The 17,101-nt window shown below is 55.2% G+C and overlaps 6 protein-coding genes across 6 annotated transcripts; 2 read left to right on the top strand and 4 right to left on the bottom strand.

The window, feature by feature from the left end:
• Positions 1–1,002: 1,002 nt before the first annotated feature.
• CCMA1212_005543 (uncharacterized protein) lies at positions 1,003–1,722 on the top strand (the record flags this gene model as incomplete). The annotated part of the gene is made up of 3 exons (XM_073702800.1): positions 1,003–1,056; positions 1,192–1,337; positions 1,431–1,722. The coding sequence occupies 3 exons, from the start codon at positions 1,003–1,005 to the stop codon at positions 1,720–1,722; spliced, it is 492 nt and encodes a 163-aa protein (XP_073558992.1).
• Positions 1,723–3,775: 2,053 nt separating this feature from the next.
• CCMA1212_005542 (uncharacterized protein) lies at positions 3,776–4,612 on the bottom strand (the record flags this gene model as incomplete). Its single annotated transcript, XM_073702799.1, has 3 exons — positions 3,776–4,091; positions 4,156–4,223; positions 4,280–4,612. 3 exons carry the CDS (start codon positions 4,610–4,612, stop codon positions 3,776–3,778), a joined length of 717 nt encoding a protein of 238 aa, XP_073558972.1.
• A 1,703-nt stretch (positions 4,613–6,315) lies between these two features.
• On the bottom strand, positions 6,316–6,846 carry CCMA1212_005541 (uncharacterized protein; the record flags this gene model as incomplete). Its single annotated transcript, XM_073702798.1, has 1 exon — positions 6,316–6,846. A coding segment is annotated over one exon (531 nt), but the record flags the coding sequence as incomplete, so codon positions are not given.
• A 1,389-nt stretch (positions 6,847–8,235) lies between these two features.
• CCMA1212_005540 (uncharacterized protein) lies at positions 8,236–8,499 on the bottom strand (the record flags this gene model as incomplete). Its single annotated transcript, XM_073702797.1, has 1 exon — positions 8,236–8,499. A coding segment is annotated over one exon (264 nt), but the record flags the coding sequence as incomplete, so codon positions are not given.
• A 1,067-nt stretch (positions 8,500–9,566) lies between these two features.
• Positions 9,567–10,004, bottom strand: CCMA1212_005539 (uncharacterized protein; the record flags this gene model as incomplete). The annotated part of the gene is made up of 1 exon (XM_073702796.1): positions 9,567–10,004. A coding segment is annotated over one exon (438 nt), but the record flags the coding sequence as incomplete, so codon positions are not given.
• Positions 10,005–15,582: 5,578 nt separating this feature from the next.
• Positions 15,583–16,671, top strand: CCMA1212_005538 (uncharacterized protein; the record flags this gene model as incomplete). Its single annotated transcript, XM_073702795.1, has 2 exons — positions 15,583–15,924; positions 16,150–16,671. 2 exons carry the CDS (start codon positions 15,583–15,585, stop codon positions 16,669–16,671), a joined length of 864 nt encoding a protein of 287 aa, XP_073559268.1.
• Between the last annotated feature and the right edge of the window lie 430 nt (positions 16,672–17,101).

Raw genomic sequence — 17,101 nt, 5'->3', positions numbered from 1 at the left:
GCTTGAAAGTGGTTGCGAAGAGAAAGATGAAACTCGAGAGCCCAACTTGGAGCACAGGAGGTATGATCGAACAAAGGCAGGGCGAGAGAAAGTGAAGCGAGTTGCAGATGGAGATGGAGATGGAGATGAAAAACTGACCAGAGAGGCGCTCGCCCTATTCCTTATATCCTTTTGCAAAGGATAATAAAGTCCTGTTGGAAGAGGAGTCCAACGTCGACTGGCGATAGGAGTACGGCAATAATGCGTCAAGAATGGGATGTCGATATAAAGCCGATATAAAGGAGGCCATCAGCCCCTTTAAGGATCTTTATGCTGTATTGAAGTGATGACATCTTGGTCGAGGAGTAACCGCCGACTGAGTTGCAGAAGGGCGAATGAAGCTTTGTCTATTGGATTCAAGGGATGGAGAGGCGCCAAGGGAGCGATATTCTCCAGTCGTCTATCAGGGTATTTCGAGGGATGGCCCGGTATGGATCCATCAGTCCATAGCGGCTGTGATAGCGGGGTTCAGGGAAGAGAGAGGGAGAAGAGGCGCTGAAATTGCGTATTGGTTCAGCGCATTCCATGCCGTACTTGTTGAAGGATCAACTAAATGATCAAGAGAAGGACGAAATTGAGGCGATTGACGAGACTCTCTTCAGCAGCAGTCAAAAGCCATGGCAAGGGACAAAGTCACAAGAGGAGCTGCCAAAAGAGGAATCTCCACCCAAGCTCCACGGAGCTCAAAGCTGGCGCGCGACCCGAAATTTACCCGACGAGGCGCCCGTGAGCCCCCCCCAAAGCAATTGAGCGCCTCGTCCTTGACTCAGGTAACGACCGACGACAAGCATCGCAGACAGGGGGTTCGAGCGACAAAACCACGCATCCTGCCAGAGTCCCTGCAGCCGAGCGCCCTGCAAACCATGATATGAACACGCCGGCCGACTGCTAGCTTTCGACAAACGCGTTACTCAACCCGCGCCGAGCTGCTGCACGCACTGGCGCAACCCCGAGCCCGCCATCATGGGGCTCTGCCAATCATGCCTGGGACGGCGGCAGAAGGACGTCTACGATGAGGTGCGCTGTCTGCTATTTGATGCGATTCTCTGCAGCTCTATGCCATCTGCCTCTCCTGCTTCGGCAGCCCCCCGAGGCCCTCGAGATCTCTTGAGCCTGCGAATCTGGCGCTAACCGAGTCATTCCCTACCGCAGACTGAAGAGAACCGCCTCCTGTACGACGATGGAAACGGCATGCAGTACGGCAGCTTCGGCGACGGCGCGCTCAACGGAGAAGGCGACACTGCCGAGGCCCAGCGAGAGAATGAGGCTCTGCAGCGCGTCGTCGCAAAGACATCCAAGTTGGTCCCTTCCCGATGACCTCACTTCTTCCAAGGGGTGTCGTATGAGCACCTTTTAGCACCTTTAAACCAAGACACTGACTTTGGCCGCAGCAACATGGTCGACATCTTCGAGATCGCTCCCCAAGACTCTACCGGCCGGAAATCCACAACAACTCTCTTTGCGTACGCTGGCCAAGGCGCCCGTGTCGCGCGTTACCACCACCTCGTATCGAAGCTCAGCACTCAGGAGGACAGTCCGCCAGCCGGCATCAAAGTCGACTGGCTTGCCGACGAAGATGCGAGCGAGACACATGGCAACCGTCCAGCCAGCCTAAGAACACTTGAAGACGACAACGCAGCCCTTGTTGGGACCTTTGCAGACGCGGCCGCGGCCATGAAATAATAACGATGGTTTGGCTTCCTATGCCAGAGCGTCGTCTTGGTTGGAAAAAATCTGGTGCAGCGGAAATGTCAGCGGAACAACGATTTAGAGTCAACACTCACAAACACCCTTTTCCTTTTTCTTTCTTCGATTCATTTTCTGTCAGTATCTTCCTCGATACCCCAGGTGCTCCCGAGGGCCGGAAACCCTTCTTTACGAGCGAGCGTCGGCATCTCAAGCGGGTTGCCTCTTCAACCGAGATTTACCAATTTCCCGGAACCGCACTCTCTTCTTATCATTTCCCTTTCCAAAAAAGCGCGCAAGACCAGGGGGGCAACGAGTTGTGCCAGCAAGCGGACTTTTTAACAGAGATCCAAAGAAAAAAAAAATGAAATTTTATACTCCGTCCAGCAACAAAGCGTCCACTCGTTGAGTTGGCGCTTGACGCCGATACGAATGGCTCATTGTGATTGGAAGGCACGGCGTCATGGTCCTGCAGACGCCAAAGAGAAAGTGAATGATTATGAGTAGAGAGACTCTCGCGCTCTCTCTCGCCCGCCTGCGGTGCGGAGGCATTGGGCCTGTCGGTGTCATTGAGTAGAAAAGACAATGGTTTTCACCGCAAGGTGTCCATTGAGCGACAGACACGTGCATGGCCGAGGCTGTGGAGTCGTTCGTCTACAGTATTAGTGCCAGAAGCTGTCCAGGAATGGCCGTCCAACTAGCCGTCGGAATCCGTCTCTTAGCCTGATTCATTCGTCGGCCTCGGCTCGCACCGCCGTTTTAGTTCCCACCGTTCCGTTTTGAGGGGTGGGCAGGGTCAAGGGGCTTGCCGCACAACCAAGTAATCGGGATTTGTGCCTGCCTGAGGGAACCAAGTCATCGGGAGACGGTCCTGAGAAGCACTTGTTCCAGCTCGGTGGGCGGTCCAGGGCGAGTCGAGTGAGACCAGCCTACCCCGGCTTGCGAACCCCAGCAGCCGAATGGGAGCGACGGGAGGAGGCTAGAGAGGAGCCGTGCCATAAGCGATGGGCGGAGGCGGGAAGAGAGGGGGTCGACAGCCGTGGAACGGACAGAAGAGAGAGCGCCAGAGCAGCCTACCAATAGCCATGGGAGCTGCTTCGTACAGCCCTAGCTTCCTCGATTACGGTCAGTCAGCCGCTACAGACGGCAGTGGCTTATGCCTGGAACACCGTTTGACCGGCGCGGGAGTCGAAGCGAAAGGAGCAACTGTCACATCTCCTGCGGCCCATACTTGAATCCATGCCGAGAGCTCCGTACGATGCTGCTCAATGGAGGTCCCGACAGACCGGTGCCCTTGGCAAATTCCGCAGCCGAATGGCAAACACGTCCAACCACAGATGCGGTGCTTGTCTGCGTCCGTATCCATGGCCACCCCCCCAACTCTTCACGTCAAGTCCCCGGCACCATGCAAGCGGGCTACATGCGCTCTAGCCTAGGCACAAACGCGATAAGCGAGAGCATTCACTCGACTATCTACTTGCCAACGGAGATTATCACCTGCTTGCACACAAAGTACTTGGCCTTTACAGCTCTCCCCATACCCACGCATACCGGAGCAGATTGGCTGCCCCTCGTCACGGCTCTCCGCGGTCTATGCCAGCATCAATGGGATTTATCGGGATGCCAACTGTCGCCTCTGGATGTGACGTCTATTCATGGTCGCTATTCCCCTACTAGTCGCCTCCATCACATCAACAAGCAGACGATGGACATTGCCACACATTCAACCCTCACCCCGCCAAGGAGCCTTCGTCACCAGCAAATGCCCCCAGTCGTCTGCAGTAGCAGCACTCGGCCCACTCAAAAAGTCTTTTCAGCCCACCATTACACGAAATCTGTGCCCTTCTCAGCCCAGGGCCCTGGAAGAGGCGCTGCTAAAAGTTGACAGATCACGGAGCATGTCATTTGGAGGATCCCAGTACCTAGGTATCTGATCAAAAGCAAGGAAAGGAGTGCAAAACGACCCATTCGCTACCGCAACCCAATGAAAAGAAGAAGCAAAACGAAAAATTCCAACCAGACGCTCCTTCGTGAGATCCGTCCGCACCAGTTATACAGTGAGGTTCGACCAAGCTCGTGCCCTTCTAAACGACGCATAGAAACGCTTTTTTTTTCTCATGTGCCCAAGCACCATGCCATGCTGAAAATGCAAAAAGATGATGGAAAGACGACCCCGGAATGACAGCGAATGACGCCCGTGGCTTAACAAGCCTTGTGAAATGAAAAAAACATCTCTCTCCGCATGACCAGGACCTGTTTCTTCTCCTTGGTTGACCATTTGCGCCGGGGGTGACCCCGTTCTTGCGTCGTGCCTAGCCTCTGATATCCGTCCGCTGGCGAGCCTTTTGACTTTGTGGCCGTGGCTACTGTAAGCTGACTTTCTTCCCACCCCCTGCCATCATCACTGAAGCAGAAGCATGCGTTAGCCACGAAGATGTCGCTTGCTCCACGGCGGTTTCTTCCTTGCCAACTCTCTCCTGTGTCTTGTAGTATGCCCTCTTCTCGAAAACATGTGGGGAAGAAAGGGGGGAAGGGGGGGGGGCATCTCTCTTACCTGGCCCAGCGAAAATTGCCTAAGCGCATGTTCGTTTTCCATTGCGCAGATTTGATCCCTGACGGTTGCCATTTCGCCCTCTGTCCTCTCGATGGTGGCGGTGCGATTACCTTCCTGCCTCCAACGCTCCACGTCCCTGATCATCTTATCGAGGCGCCGCTGCTTCTTCTCTTTATCGTGGCACAATTTGCAGACGTCCGGGTCGGGAATTGTGTGATAGACCAGCTTCAGCCCGCACGTTTCGCCCATTCGGTATTCCTTGTTGCACTGCTGGCGGAAGTGGCCCCAACGCCAGTAGCCGCAACTCCAACGAGTCTGTTCGAAGTAACACATGGTCACTCCGACGAGGGGTGGCGTCGATCGAGTACAAGGACGAAGAGGAAGAAGGGGAAGAGGGAGAGCAGGAGGAGCAGGAGGAGGAAGAGGTGAGAGAAGAGAGTGAGAGAGAAACAACTGCATTGCGATTTGACAGCATCAGCAAATGGACATCGCCAGACAACGGACAGCCTTCTTCAAGCCCCAATCCCCCTAGGGCACAGCGAAGGCAATCCCTCTTCCAGTTCCCAGCTTGGAAGATGATGCTATCGAGATGTCAAAGATTGCTAAAGTCGGCACCTACAATAGACGAAGACGATCTAGAGGACGCAATTTCTAGACTAGCGCTGGAATCGTTTGATGCAGGGCTCCCCGTTTAGTCTTGTCGGGACTCGCTCGCTTGTAGATTCGGCTGATGAGGGTTGATGGCTTCAGATGCTGGAAACTGGAGGACTCTCGCTCTCTTTTGTTACTCGGCGTCTTTCTATCTCCAAGGCTTGGCTGGTAAGTCTGGCAGCTTCCTTGAATCTCGCCATTGGGGACAGCCAAGCTAACTTATACTTGCCTGGAAGTCTGATCAATTGCTGTTCCATTCGACCCTCGTCCTTTTCCAGTTTACCATCCAGCGCCTTTACAACCCAATCCTCTCTCAGTGGGACTCTCCAGCGACCAACAAGCAGCTTTCCTCTACACGGGCCAACGAACTTCGTCATTATCGTCCTGCTTCCTGCGGGATAAAAAAAAAGATGCTTTGATACGTGGATTGGGTATCCGTACGTTTTGCCCTATACCAACATGCCAGTTGCCCTACCTCTCCCACACACACCCCTTTTCGCTTTCGACCCAGTGGCACACCCTTGCCTGCTGTGTGATGGCGTATCCCGTAGCACGTTCCTGGTTTCCCAAGTACGGGGGTGGGAGTGAAATTGTGCGTGTGCAGTGTGCGTGTGTGTGCGCGTGTGCGTGTGGGGGGGATTGGTGTGGAGGTAAGGTAACCTCGATGCAGAACACCACCATGGGCTGGCTACATACATGCCATGCCCTTGCCTCCCGTTGCCTCACTTGGCCTTCCTTTTCCCCATTGAATCGCTAACCTCACCACTTCATTATCAAATGCCGAACTGCTGCCAATTGGCGCGTCAACCACCCCCCCCCCCCCCCCCCCCCCCAAAGTCGATGACTTCTCTTACTCCTACAGCCAATTGACCTCAAAGCCATCACAACTCACTGGCTGGGCGACCAGCTCTCCCCGAGAACTTGCCCAATTTCAATCTTTGGGCCGACACATGTGATTTGGCGTTCCCCATATCTCCCTTATTTTCTAAACCTCTTCCTTCCTCCTCCTCCTCCACTTAGCCACTTTTGGGGAGGGGGGTTCCTCCGGTGGTGTGCTGTGCTCGTGAGCCTGCAGAGGAGCTTGCCACGTTGGTCCGGCCTCATAGGCTGCTTGTAGAGAGAGAAACCCATCAGAGAGTCCCCGCGTTCTCTTGCTTCTTTCAACATGCTGTCGCTGCTGCTGCTTCGTACACAAACGTGTACTTGTACCTGTACACTTCGCTTTGCCAAAACGCTCCGTACAAAGCCCTGAGACAGGTTGAACAACTTTGTCCGCACACGGACCATGGGGGAAGGCGAGCGAACCCAATTTCAGGACCGAGATGACGCAGAGGAAGGCACCTTGAAGATGTCCCTTTCGCCATAGTAAGTCTGGGTGCTTCTCATCAAAGACTCCTCAGTTCCTGCTTGATCCGACGTCTTCTTGATTGGACTAAGACTGTCAAGTCCATACCCTCTCCTTCTTCTAGCTTTAGTCTCCCTTTGTTAACATCATCACTGCAGCACGACGACGCTTTGATACACCAGATGGAGCTCCCCCCCGAATGCCTGCTCACGCATGCCACAACCAGCAAACACACATGCTGTCCTCGCCACACAGAAGAGAGACCCTGACTTTTTTGGGGGCCCTTTCCTCTGCCCTCTCTCTCGCTTTTTTTTCCCACCACAAGCAAGTAAGTGGGCGACTCGATCTGCGGCCACTGTGGGTCTTCTCTCATGGTTCGTCCCGAGGATGGACAAGTGTCATGGAACAGGGGGATGGATCCTGACCGCCTGGGTATGGGTTCCAGATTGTCGATTTCGGTGAATGTTGGGGTCTTGGTTCGTTCGTCCCGCAAGTGGCCGGTAGTGTGGCCGTGCTGGCCATACCTGTAGTAGCGGGAAACCAGCCTGGGAGGGCACCAAAGCAAGCTCCGAGCTTGGAGTCGAAGAAAGCTTGACGGATAGCTAATGTGGATATTGCCCGTCCCATGGGAGCACTCGGTACTTGGTACGTGAGTGACTACGCTTTATTGGCATCTACAAAGCACCAGATTGCCCATTCAGCGCATGTGTCATCGCTTGTTTTGGATAGCATGAGTGTCTACCATCCAAAAAGGGGGGAGACCATGTTCAGCCCTTTTGTCTCTGTGTGAGCTAACAGAGCATCAGAGCCACACTTGGTCACTCCATGCCGGAACGAAACCCTGATATGCCATCTAATCGACGACACACGGAACTCCCCCGTACCTCTTCCATACTTTTACGCCCTCTGCATGTGGTGTCGACAGGCTCTCACTCACGGTCATGCTACTCGAATCGGATGCGCCACGAGATGAAGCTCTCAAAAGGACAACCTGGACGTGCGGCCGGGAACAGCAAAGACAGCAGGGTCCGCTGGTCACACAGCATCAGTGAATGCGGCTCTTAGAAGGATCCCCACACGTCGCTCCCTCGACGGCCTCTTCCTCACTGTCTCTCTCACTCTGCCGCGCCAAATGGGGTTGGACAAGACGCACGGTGCGCTAGTCGGGCTGGCAAGTGTTGAATTGCGGCTACGTCTTCCTCGTCTGGGCGGTTCTGACTGCTTCAAAGAACATCCACCGCGCGAAAGATGGAGCACCTCAAGGATAGCAAGCTATCCTAAGGGACAACTCGACCGTACTGCACCTGTTTAGCTTTCTTCTCCCCTTTTCCTTTCTTCATGACGTCCTATTAGAGCTGTACACGACGATGGCTTCTTCTCTCTCAACATGGACATGCATGGGGGTGGTCTATGCATGCCTCGCGACTCACATGAATATCCCGGATGCCCAAAAAGGGGCCATGATTGGCTCCATATCCACGACGCAGCTTGGGTCCCTCTGATAGAGTCTATATGGAGACATGCGTATCTTTTCGCTCTGCGGTGGTACTTTGCACGTCCCTTTGACGTATGGACCGTCAGCACAGCAGAGGCTTGATAGCGGGGGCAAGGAGCCAGGAGAACGAGCTTGTGTTAATCTGGCCAACGTGGCAACACTCGTCTGGACGCAAAGCAGCCTTGTTCCCCGGAGGTGGCCATTTACAAACTGCATAGCGAACTGCATCAGCATTCAATCCAGGGTTTATGCTTAGGAGGATGGGGACCGACCGAGGTGGAAGGGGGTGGGAAGGGGGGTGTTCGATCAACTCGAGTGGTCCTATGAGCTGGGTGGTCCTGCTAGCTGACCCCATCTATGTTAATGATGTGTATACAGAGCACAGTCCACCAGGATATCACAAACGAATCCAAACCCCTGTCGCGGCTCTATTCTCCGGGGGGATCGTTAATTGTGGATGTGGCGTTATAGGGGGAAGGGCCAGAGGGCAGGGGAGGATGGGTTCGACAGCAGGCGCACGCACACACACCGTTTCGGAACGAAAAGGAAACGCCAAGGGCAAAACCCAAGGCACCAGGGCAAGGCTTGGGTTGGGAAGCACTGCGTCAATGAGCTGTGCGTGTGTGCGTGAATTGGACACAGGGGGGGGGCTCGACTCGCCAACTGGATCGGAAGGCGTGTCACTGCTTCCCCGGCAAGACACACACGCCGATCAACAGGCCAGCTATCAAGCCTTGGCTGGAGCCGGAACAAACCGCGAAACGGAACCGAGCTGTGCCTGCTTTTAACACGCTGTTCAATACGGAGCCCGTACGCTATACGCTGCACTTTTGGGGAAAGGGGGACTTTATGACCGGGGGAACTTGCCACGCAGTCGGCACTTGCGAAGATGGTGCGACGCTGGAGAGCTCTGGACCAGGATTGTGGCGTCGACGGACGCAGGGCCAGCGTCTATGGGCTCTACGGATACGCCCAGCATGTGCAGATGGAGTAGGGAGTGAAGCTCGGACTGAATCACCGATCATCCACAAGCTGCAGGAGAGCGCCTGTGACAAGATGGAACTAGTGCAAACAACTCACATGGAGGGCAAGAGAGCAAGGGCCAGGTCGTCTTTGATATGGGGCTCTCAGGAACACGAGTGGCCGAGACAGCACGGGGCCGACATTAGCGGGCTGGAGTGATTCCGTCACCGGTCTCAGGCGTCCTGTAAGCACACAGCGATGAGGGAATGGGACGAATCTGTGTCCTCTAAGTGACGGTGAAGAAGAGGGACCATGAAGCATGAGGCAAGGACGCCTGAGCCATCGGGACCGTGGAGCTTCGGCCGGAGAAGCCGCAATGAGATGATGAGCTGGCCTTCTGCTTTGGGAACAGCCTGCATCTTCTTTTCTTTTCTTCGATTTTTTTTTATTCGTCTCTTGACGTTGCGGAGAGCTGGATGTGCCGATACTGGAGAGCTTTGACGTGGACAGGAAAAAGAGAGCGGCCGAGCAGAGAGAATGGATCACGCTTCCCCATTGTTGCATTGGGTACCAGGTTGGGCTCTCGGCGTATGAAGACATGTGCGTTTTCACACAATCGGCTCAATCAGCACCGTGATTCTACGACATGAATCGAGAGGGCCGAAAGGGGGGACCGGGAGGGAGCGGCAGAGGCATGGCGCGCCAGGCGCCGAAAGTGGCTCTGCCAGAGAAGGAGGAAGAAATTGAATGATGCCAACCAATCTTGCATTTACGGCCAGGCGCTCAGACTGTGGCCGTTTTTGGTGGCCACGGTGGTGAGTCGAGGTAGGTTTTTACCAGCCTTGAGGACCGGAACGGACATGGGTCGAGGTACGGTACACTTCCACGTATCTTCTCATACATGCCATATCCCTGTCCACATACGAAATACAGGTATGAGTACCTTCAAGGGCTGGCTGACAGGTACACACACACATACGCACACAGTAGTCGTTCGAACATGCCCGCACGCACACATAGACGGTGTTGACAAACGCACACATGGCGAAACGAGGCGCCAAGCCAGGTGAGGTGGAACCACCACCCCTGGATAGAGCGACGTGTTGGTGCCCCTCGCCACGGGCCGTGATCTGGATCATGCCGGCCCGTTCCGTTGAATGTGCTGGAAGAGGTGATGACAAAAAGGTGAGGGAGATGGACGTCAGGAGAGGACTTGGAGATGATGGGAGAATGAACAGCTGGATCGTGGGATCTGAATGAAAGATGAACACATGTTCACCACAAGGCTTCTAGCGATGAATTCTGCGTCCCGGTGAGGCTGAGCGAGGTCTCGAGGGCGGGCCGGTCTAGGCCGCGGTTTGGGACCGTGCTAGACGGGTGACAAGGGTCCGTGGTCCGGCGCAAAAAAAAGGGAGCAGGGAGACAAGACAAGAGAAAAGAGGGAGAGAAGAAGAAGGTGAAAAGGCGAGCACCGGATGGGTCTCGTTGACACCAATCTACAACCGCCCGTCGAGTCAAGAGGGACGGGGAATGGCGGTTGAAGGCGGCCGTGTAAGAGGCCAAGCGAGCGAAGCAGCTCACTTACATACGGTGATGAGCTGATGTACGAAGGAGCACGTTCACTTGCATCATCATCGCACACCAACCGCTTGATTGACCGACCCCTTTGCGGGGACCCCCCCCCTTGAGAGCATGAGGAAAAGGGCCAAATTCCGGGGCCCGCGACTCGTCAAAAATGATGTACATGATCAAGGTACATACGATCACATTTCGACGAACCAGATCCTTTGGCTGGGGAGGAGCATGGGGGTGATTTGCTGCGAATCACGGCTCACACAGATGCTGCGCAGGTAAACCGGTCGGTTGACTGCGGACTGCGGACTAGGGGGCCGGGCTGTTGGGTAGATCGAGGAGTTGGACCAATGAAAGGGGCGGATCTTGGTTGTTGTCGGTGAGACACCACGCACGGTGAAGCTTTTTCCGGGCGGCAGGACTGTCCTTGTTTCTTGTGCTGACGGGGTGTGAGTGTATAGGCTGTTCATGTTGAGTCTGCGACTGGGAGTGCGGATGAACGAATCGCCTTCCGTCCGGTCTGTGAATGGTCAGTGGTATGAGAGAGGATGGCCTACTCGAAGCTGCGTTCGGTGCCTGCATCGGACGTGTTAATCAAAGCGGACGAACGCCTCGATCCTGCCCAATGTGCTTCAGGGGGGTGTGGACCTTGCCCCCTTTGAGCAGCCGCGACTCTCAAAGAGTGCATTCGGCACGCGATGAGGAGCTTTTGTTTATTGGCGATTCGAGACCAGACCACAACATGACTTCATGTTTCTACATTTACAGCCGTCAGGGGGGAGCCGAGGACGCCAGACTTGCTCGTGTGGTTTCGTATCTCAGACCGTTGAAGGGGATGGCCCTGGATTCCACCAGACGGGTGTGCAAAGAAATGGATGGCTAACACGCACAGGGTGTTCGCGCTAACGCCGGCCAGATAGTTAAGCCCAGCGGATCTGAGGCTCCGCCTTGCCGGAGGCTCGAAGGACGACGGTTGGGCGGGCTGCTGCTAGCCTCTGCTGCTACGGGGGACGGAGGCCGGAGCATCCACGACAGGCAAGGGATCCTTGCTTTGACATTAGCCGGCCGGCGTCTGACCAGATTGGACTCTGCTGGTGGAGAGGGGCCTTTTGGAGGACGAGGTCTTTGCGGAGTACAACGGTAGATGGGTGTCTCATGGACCACTGATACCGAGAGAGAACATGAATCACGAGGTGAGTGCTTGTGCGATTTGGCGCCCAGCCTGTCAGTGTGCTGTGACTGCGGTGGCCAGCGCATCAACTGCTCTCATGCAAGTGAGAAGGCGGCGAGAGACCGCCCACGGTTGATGATGACTTTTAACGGCTAGAATGGGACAAGACCTACGGAGGCATCATCGATTTCGGAATCGTCAAGACGGGGATAATACTGCAAGATGCTTCATCCGTCATCCCTTTTCCCTTGTTTGGGATTCGCAAGTGAGTTGGCAGGCAACGGTCAAGACGGCATGCTGTACCGTTCCCAGCTAGCCTTGCCAGCGAAGCAACCCGTCATCCATATTCGCATGCCGGCCATTAGCTCGAGTTCCCCCGGTCTCTGGAGGTCAGCCGCATCTTGTCGAGAGACTACACTACGGTAGCCGAGGCGAAGCGGCGATGGGAAGTCGATGGCCTCGTGGGAGCCCGATGAGACGCCGGAGAATTGAAGCCCAATGAGAACGACCAGGGTCCGAACAGGCAAGGGGGAATTGACCTTGGGCTACCTACGGATATACGAAGTAATATGCGCACACACAGTTCGACCATGGGCAGATCGTTCCGCACACTAACCAGCCTGATCTGTGGCTGAGACGAACTACTATCCGGCGAATGCTTCATGGTCAGTTCATTCTGCTCACCGAACTCTCAAAGTTACGATGATATCAGGGCACCGATACGGGAGCAGATTGATGATGACGAACCGACAACGAGGCGACGGGGGGGGACGGTGAATGCATACAGCGCAGCGGCACGTGTGCGCGGCATGGCCTTGCAGGGCGCATAAGTGGCATGTGTGTGATGCCACTCCGTCAGTCGAGGCGCTAACAGGAAGCGGACAGAGGCTGCAAAAAAACGGAGGCTCAACATGGCATGTCACGGCATGGGGGCCAGAGGCTGCCTATTGAGGTTCGGGAGGGTACGGACTGTGACGACAGCTGGATGGCTGCATGGGAGGCCGAGCTACTGCTTGTATGAGGCTGCAAACTACGCCGCCTTTGGCAGACGTGTGGTGAATCTTCGGTCCTCGGCTGTTGGCTGTATGTCCACGTCATTGGAGGGGGCTGGAGGGAAACCGGGGCGGCGTGGAGATGGGGACGATGGAGATGGGGAACGGAGATCGAAGAAGTTGTGAGTCGAGAGCTGCTCTTGTTTGGCTCTCTGCTATCCATTGCTGGACGGAATTGCCTAGGGGCTTATGGAGCTGCTGACTTTGAACATGGGGGTTCTCTGCCCGGTGAGAGCAGCAACTATGTGAAACGACAACCCCGGATAGAAACTGGTTTTTCTCACAGCAACCAACGCTTTCTCTACGGCTGGAACTGTCGACTTACACGGGGATCCATCCAAGGGCTAGTGCTCAGCGATGACGGCGCCAAATGTGATGGCGGCGATTTGCAGGGATCTTGCTGTACCGCACCCTGTTCGTCACAGCCGGAGCATGTACTTGTCTCTATTGTACGAGTCGAGAGCAGTTGTCACCTATCGCTGTCACGAGGATATGCCGCCTGCTGTCTGTCTTTCAGGAGGGATATGGGCTTCGAACCCGGAAGTATGGCGAGACGAAAGCCGTGTAAGTGGCCGGTTGATGATGAGATGTGAGGATGACGCCTCTTCAGCTTGGCTTCTATTGCTACAAGTAGGTCATTTTCTTCTTCTACTGTCTTGTTTCATCATACACTGTGATACTGTGCACTCATCTTGACGCAATAATGCTTTTCAAGCGTTTGATGAAGCAACGTCGTGATGCTGGCGAGAGTGTGTCCTCGCTGCCTCCTCAGGTGTGATGCCCCCGCGTACCGGTACATCTACCGAGTACCGCCGTCCAGCGAACCGCCGGACGATGCGCTAAACTGGCCCAAACGGGCTCTAAACGGAGGACAGCCGCACTATCGCGAACCCCACTGATCGATGCCGGGTACCCCCGGCCATCGCAGGCGCGTAACATGCCAGGTAGCGGGTACATCAAGGCGGGCTTGACATCAGGTACCGGCACCGTGCCGTTGAGAACTCCGCACAGGATGCTGGCACTGTATTGACGCAATCACCTCCGCACTCCCAACTCATCAGTCAGCTGCAGGAGGCAGAGAAAAGTACAGTACAGACAAGATTGTCGATACATTCTACACATTCGATTGACGATCCGATACTGGAGCTGAGAGGCTGAACATCCACTGAAGCCCCAGGCTTGGATTCTGTGAGTGGCTCTTGAGTTGAGGCTGCCAGGCGCTGAAAGAGGCTCGTACCCGTACTAAGAAAATCAATCGAAAAGTGACTTAGCTTGGGCAATCTGGGGAAAGGGCACCTGCCTCGGCTGTACAACGCGTCTCTGCCCGTTCGTTCCTGCTGCGACTCTTTGAGACTCTGGCCTCGCTAAGCTCAAGGTGTGCCTGAGGTACTGACATCTACCTATTGCCCAAGGTTCCTTCAACCTTCTCCTCTTCGTCCTCGTCCTCGTCCTCCTCCTCATCACCTCCATCCCCCTCCTGCTTCTCCTATCCGGCTCTCTTCATCCGCCTCTCCTGCATTCGTCCGCAGCGATTCTTCTTCCACCCCGGCTTTGGGCCTCAATATCGGGTCCGGCGCCTGTCGTTGCTTTCGTCATCTCGCAGAAAGGACACGCGCGCATGCACAAGCACAGATAGGCACGAGCAGACGCAGACGCGCAGAAGCAGACGCAGACGCAGACGCAGCATCAGACCGACGACAGTCGACAGGCAGAGCGAAAGCAGCGGACAGACGACACTGTTGTCATTGCAGCATCTCTGCAGCGTCTAGAGAGACACTGCAGCAACGCCGCTGTTGTCCACTGCCTGCTTACCAGCAGAACCGACGGCGGCAGCAGCAGCAGCAGCAGCAGCAGCAGAGAGACAAGAAGCGATGCCAGCATCAGCATCTGCGGCTCGACCTCAATTGTGCTGACTTCGGCCGATTCCGTCCCATCACGAGCACTCTCTGGCACGGAACTCCCCTGCAGGCCGCTGTCCTGGCTCGTATGCTACCCGGCCAAGCAGGGTTGTACTGTGTAGGTACAGTAAATCGCGGCACGACCTCGAGACACAGGCAGCCTCACCTTGACACCCTCGAGAGCTTCTCGTGCTCGGTCCACACGACTCTGCGAAGCACCCAAGCCACTTCATCAACTGGAGCCTTGCCAGAGTCTATGGCCTCGTCTCATGCCTCGCAGGGAGTGTGGTCCAGATAGGATGCCACCGCGATTGCTACCTTGACTCTCTCCACCTTCGCTACTGTTCCCTCTGTCGTGCCTCGCCTGTGTCTTGTATCATTCGGGATACCACCCATTACAACTCCAGCTAGATACTACTTCATACGCCTGGCCAGTTATCCCTCCTCGAGGAGAGGGGAGAACGGAAGACCAGCAGAGACAACAAGGGGCAGAAAGGCTTTGGTGAAACATTGAAACGTGTGACTTCTCTCCCTTGCCTCAACAGTTTCCAGCATCTTTCTCTCCCACTCACACCAAGCTGCAGCGTACCACTTGCACATGCTGATCCAGTCGAACTCCCGTCATCGGCAACCGTGTTCTTTTCACTTTCCACCGCACCAAGTGGTGAGAAAAGAACAGGCCAATACCGAGGCGACTCTCCGTGGGTATCGATGGGAGAACCAATCGAAGCAGACAGACTTGTCAATCGGGCAGCAGACACGCCAGCGAAGAGGCGGAGAGGCGAAACAGCTCCCTTGAGACCATTTGCCGAGCGATTCGCCCGTGTTGATGTGATTCTTGGCTGGCCTATCGCCGTCTGCCGGCTCCCTGATCTTCACTTGACAAGCCTACACTGGCTCATTGACATACACGCATTGGTACACAGTTACTACTGCACGCAGTACTTGCATACATACCTACACACATCCTCCATACCTACCTTTGGATAGCATCTATTATTACATACTTCCACGTCCCTGGCCCTTGTTGGCCTACCCAAACGCGAAGTTACCCGATCTTGGGCACAGCAAAGGTACCACAAGAGGCGTGTCTCTTTACAACTGCTGCAGCGCCTCGCCGTCATCCAACATCCAGGCCTCCCTGACAGCCGCAGCTATGGCCAACTCAACCGCCCCCGAGACCCATCAAGCGGCCCAGACCCAGCTCGTCCCGGGACTACTGACCCCTGGCGACGGCGGCGTGGATGGTGCCAGCTCTGCGAGCGCTACTGTCGTACCAGCATCTCCCACAGGCACTACGAGCAGTCCCGATTGCTGTCAAGCCGCCACACTTGCTGGTGGATCTCCAGACGTGTTCTCGTCACTATCCGAGCTTTCATCCGCTCTGTCTGGCGTGGGTAGCGCCTGGTCACCGCCTCGTCTGGATACTCTGCCAAGCGAGGTCTTGGCTCTCGTGGCAAGCTTTCTCGATGTCGATGACTTGTTGCGTATGTCTCGTGTGAGTTGCTTTTGCCGTGCCGTGCCTTCCTGTCAAAGTGACCCTGGAACCTTGACTACACGGATGCTTCATCAGATCAAATCAGCTGGGGGGAGCAAAGGTGGAAAAGGCAAAGAAAAGAGAAAGGGGCGCAAATCGGTCCCAACATCTCGTCTCCCCCTGTCGTTGCCGTCATCCAGGACTTTGTTGGGGATGCTTCCTTGTGCTGACAAGCCGCCTGTATAGACGTGCCGCCGCCTTCGCAACGTCTCCATTGACCCGGTTCTCCATCACTGCCGCCTCCGCAATGCTCGGTTCCTTGTGGCTTCCTATCTTAACTCTCCGTGGCGGCCCTCGCTCGACGATTTGATGGCCCGATCCATCTTCCTGACGCAAAATACCATCATCTCACGCCGGCTGGCACGGTCCCTCATCTCCATCCGCCTCTCCCGCCGTCTTGCCTCGCGCCTTACCGCCAGCGACCTCGTCCAGCGCTCCGTGCTGCCCCAGGAATGCGTTCCTGGCATGGTCCCCGTACACGTTGCGCCAGGCCTGGTGGCTAGGCGGAAGACGATTGAAAAGGAGCGTATCAAGGACGGCTTGCGGCGGTGGATTTCCGTCGAGTGGAAGAGCCAAGTCCACGAGCGGGCGGAAGACGCGCGGAGGTCGGACGAGATTCGCGGCGTCGGCCGGGTCTGGAAGCTGCGTCGGTTCTGGGAGAGGATGAGTCGCGGTGAGATGCCGGTTCACGGAGGCAGAGCCTGGTGACTGTTCTTTTGGGTGTCATGGTGATTAAGCGTATTCGACAGGCATGGTAATTCTTCTTTTGATATGATGATGAGGCATACCTTATTCGAGGGGCATTTCTGGTCTCTTTTGCTCCTGGGTAATTCCTTATCTTTGTTCATATATACCTGGTGGTTTCGTCTCTTTTATTTTGGATTACAAGAGCTCATTTCAGACCCATTCATACTTGCATTGGAGAGGTGATGTAAGAGGACCTAGGCAGGTCAAATCGTATGTGGTTGTTTGTGCACATGCGCCCATATATACCAGTGGGAATCCATATGTGCACGATTCGTATCCGATAATGATCGTGTTCGGCTATGAAAGCCTATGCTCGCATCTATCCAGGTGTACGCCATATCCATCCATTGACATTCCATATACATCACAAAAATATTAACAGTGAGCAGAA

The sequence above is a fragment of the Trichoderma ghanense genome (genome assembly GCF_004382785.1).
Source record: "Trichoderma ghanense strain CCMA-1212 chromosome Unknown scaffold_5, whole genome shotgun sequence".
Taxonomy (NCBI): domain Eukaryota; kingdom Fungi; phylum Ascomycota; class Sordariomycetes; order Hypocreales; family Hypocreaceae; genus Trichoderma; species Trichoderma ghanense.
The sequence above is the reverse complement of the archived record's forward strand: the minus strand, read 5'-3'. Positions and strand labels throughout refer to the sequence as shown.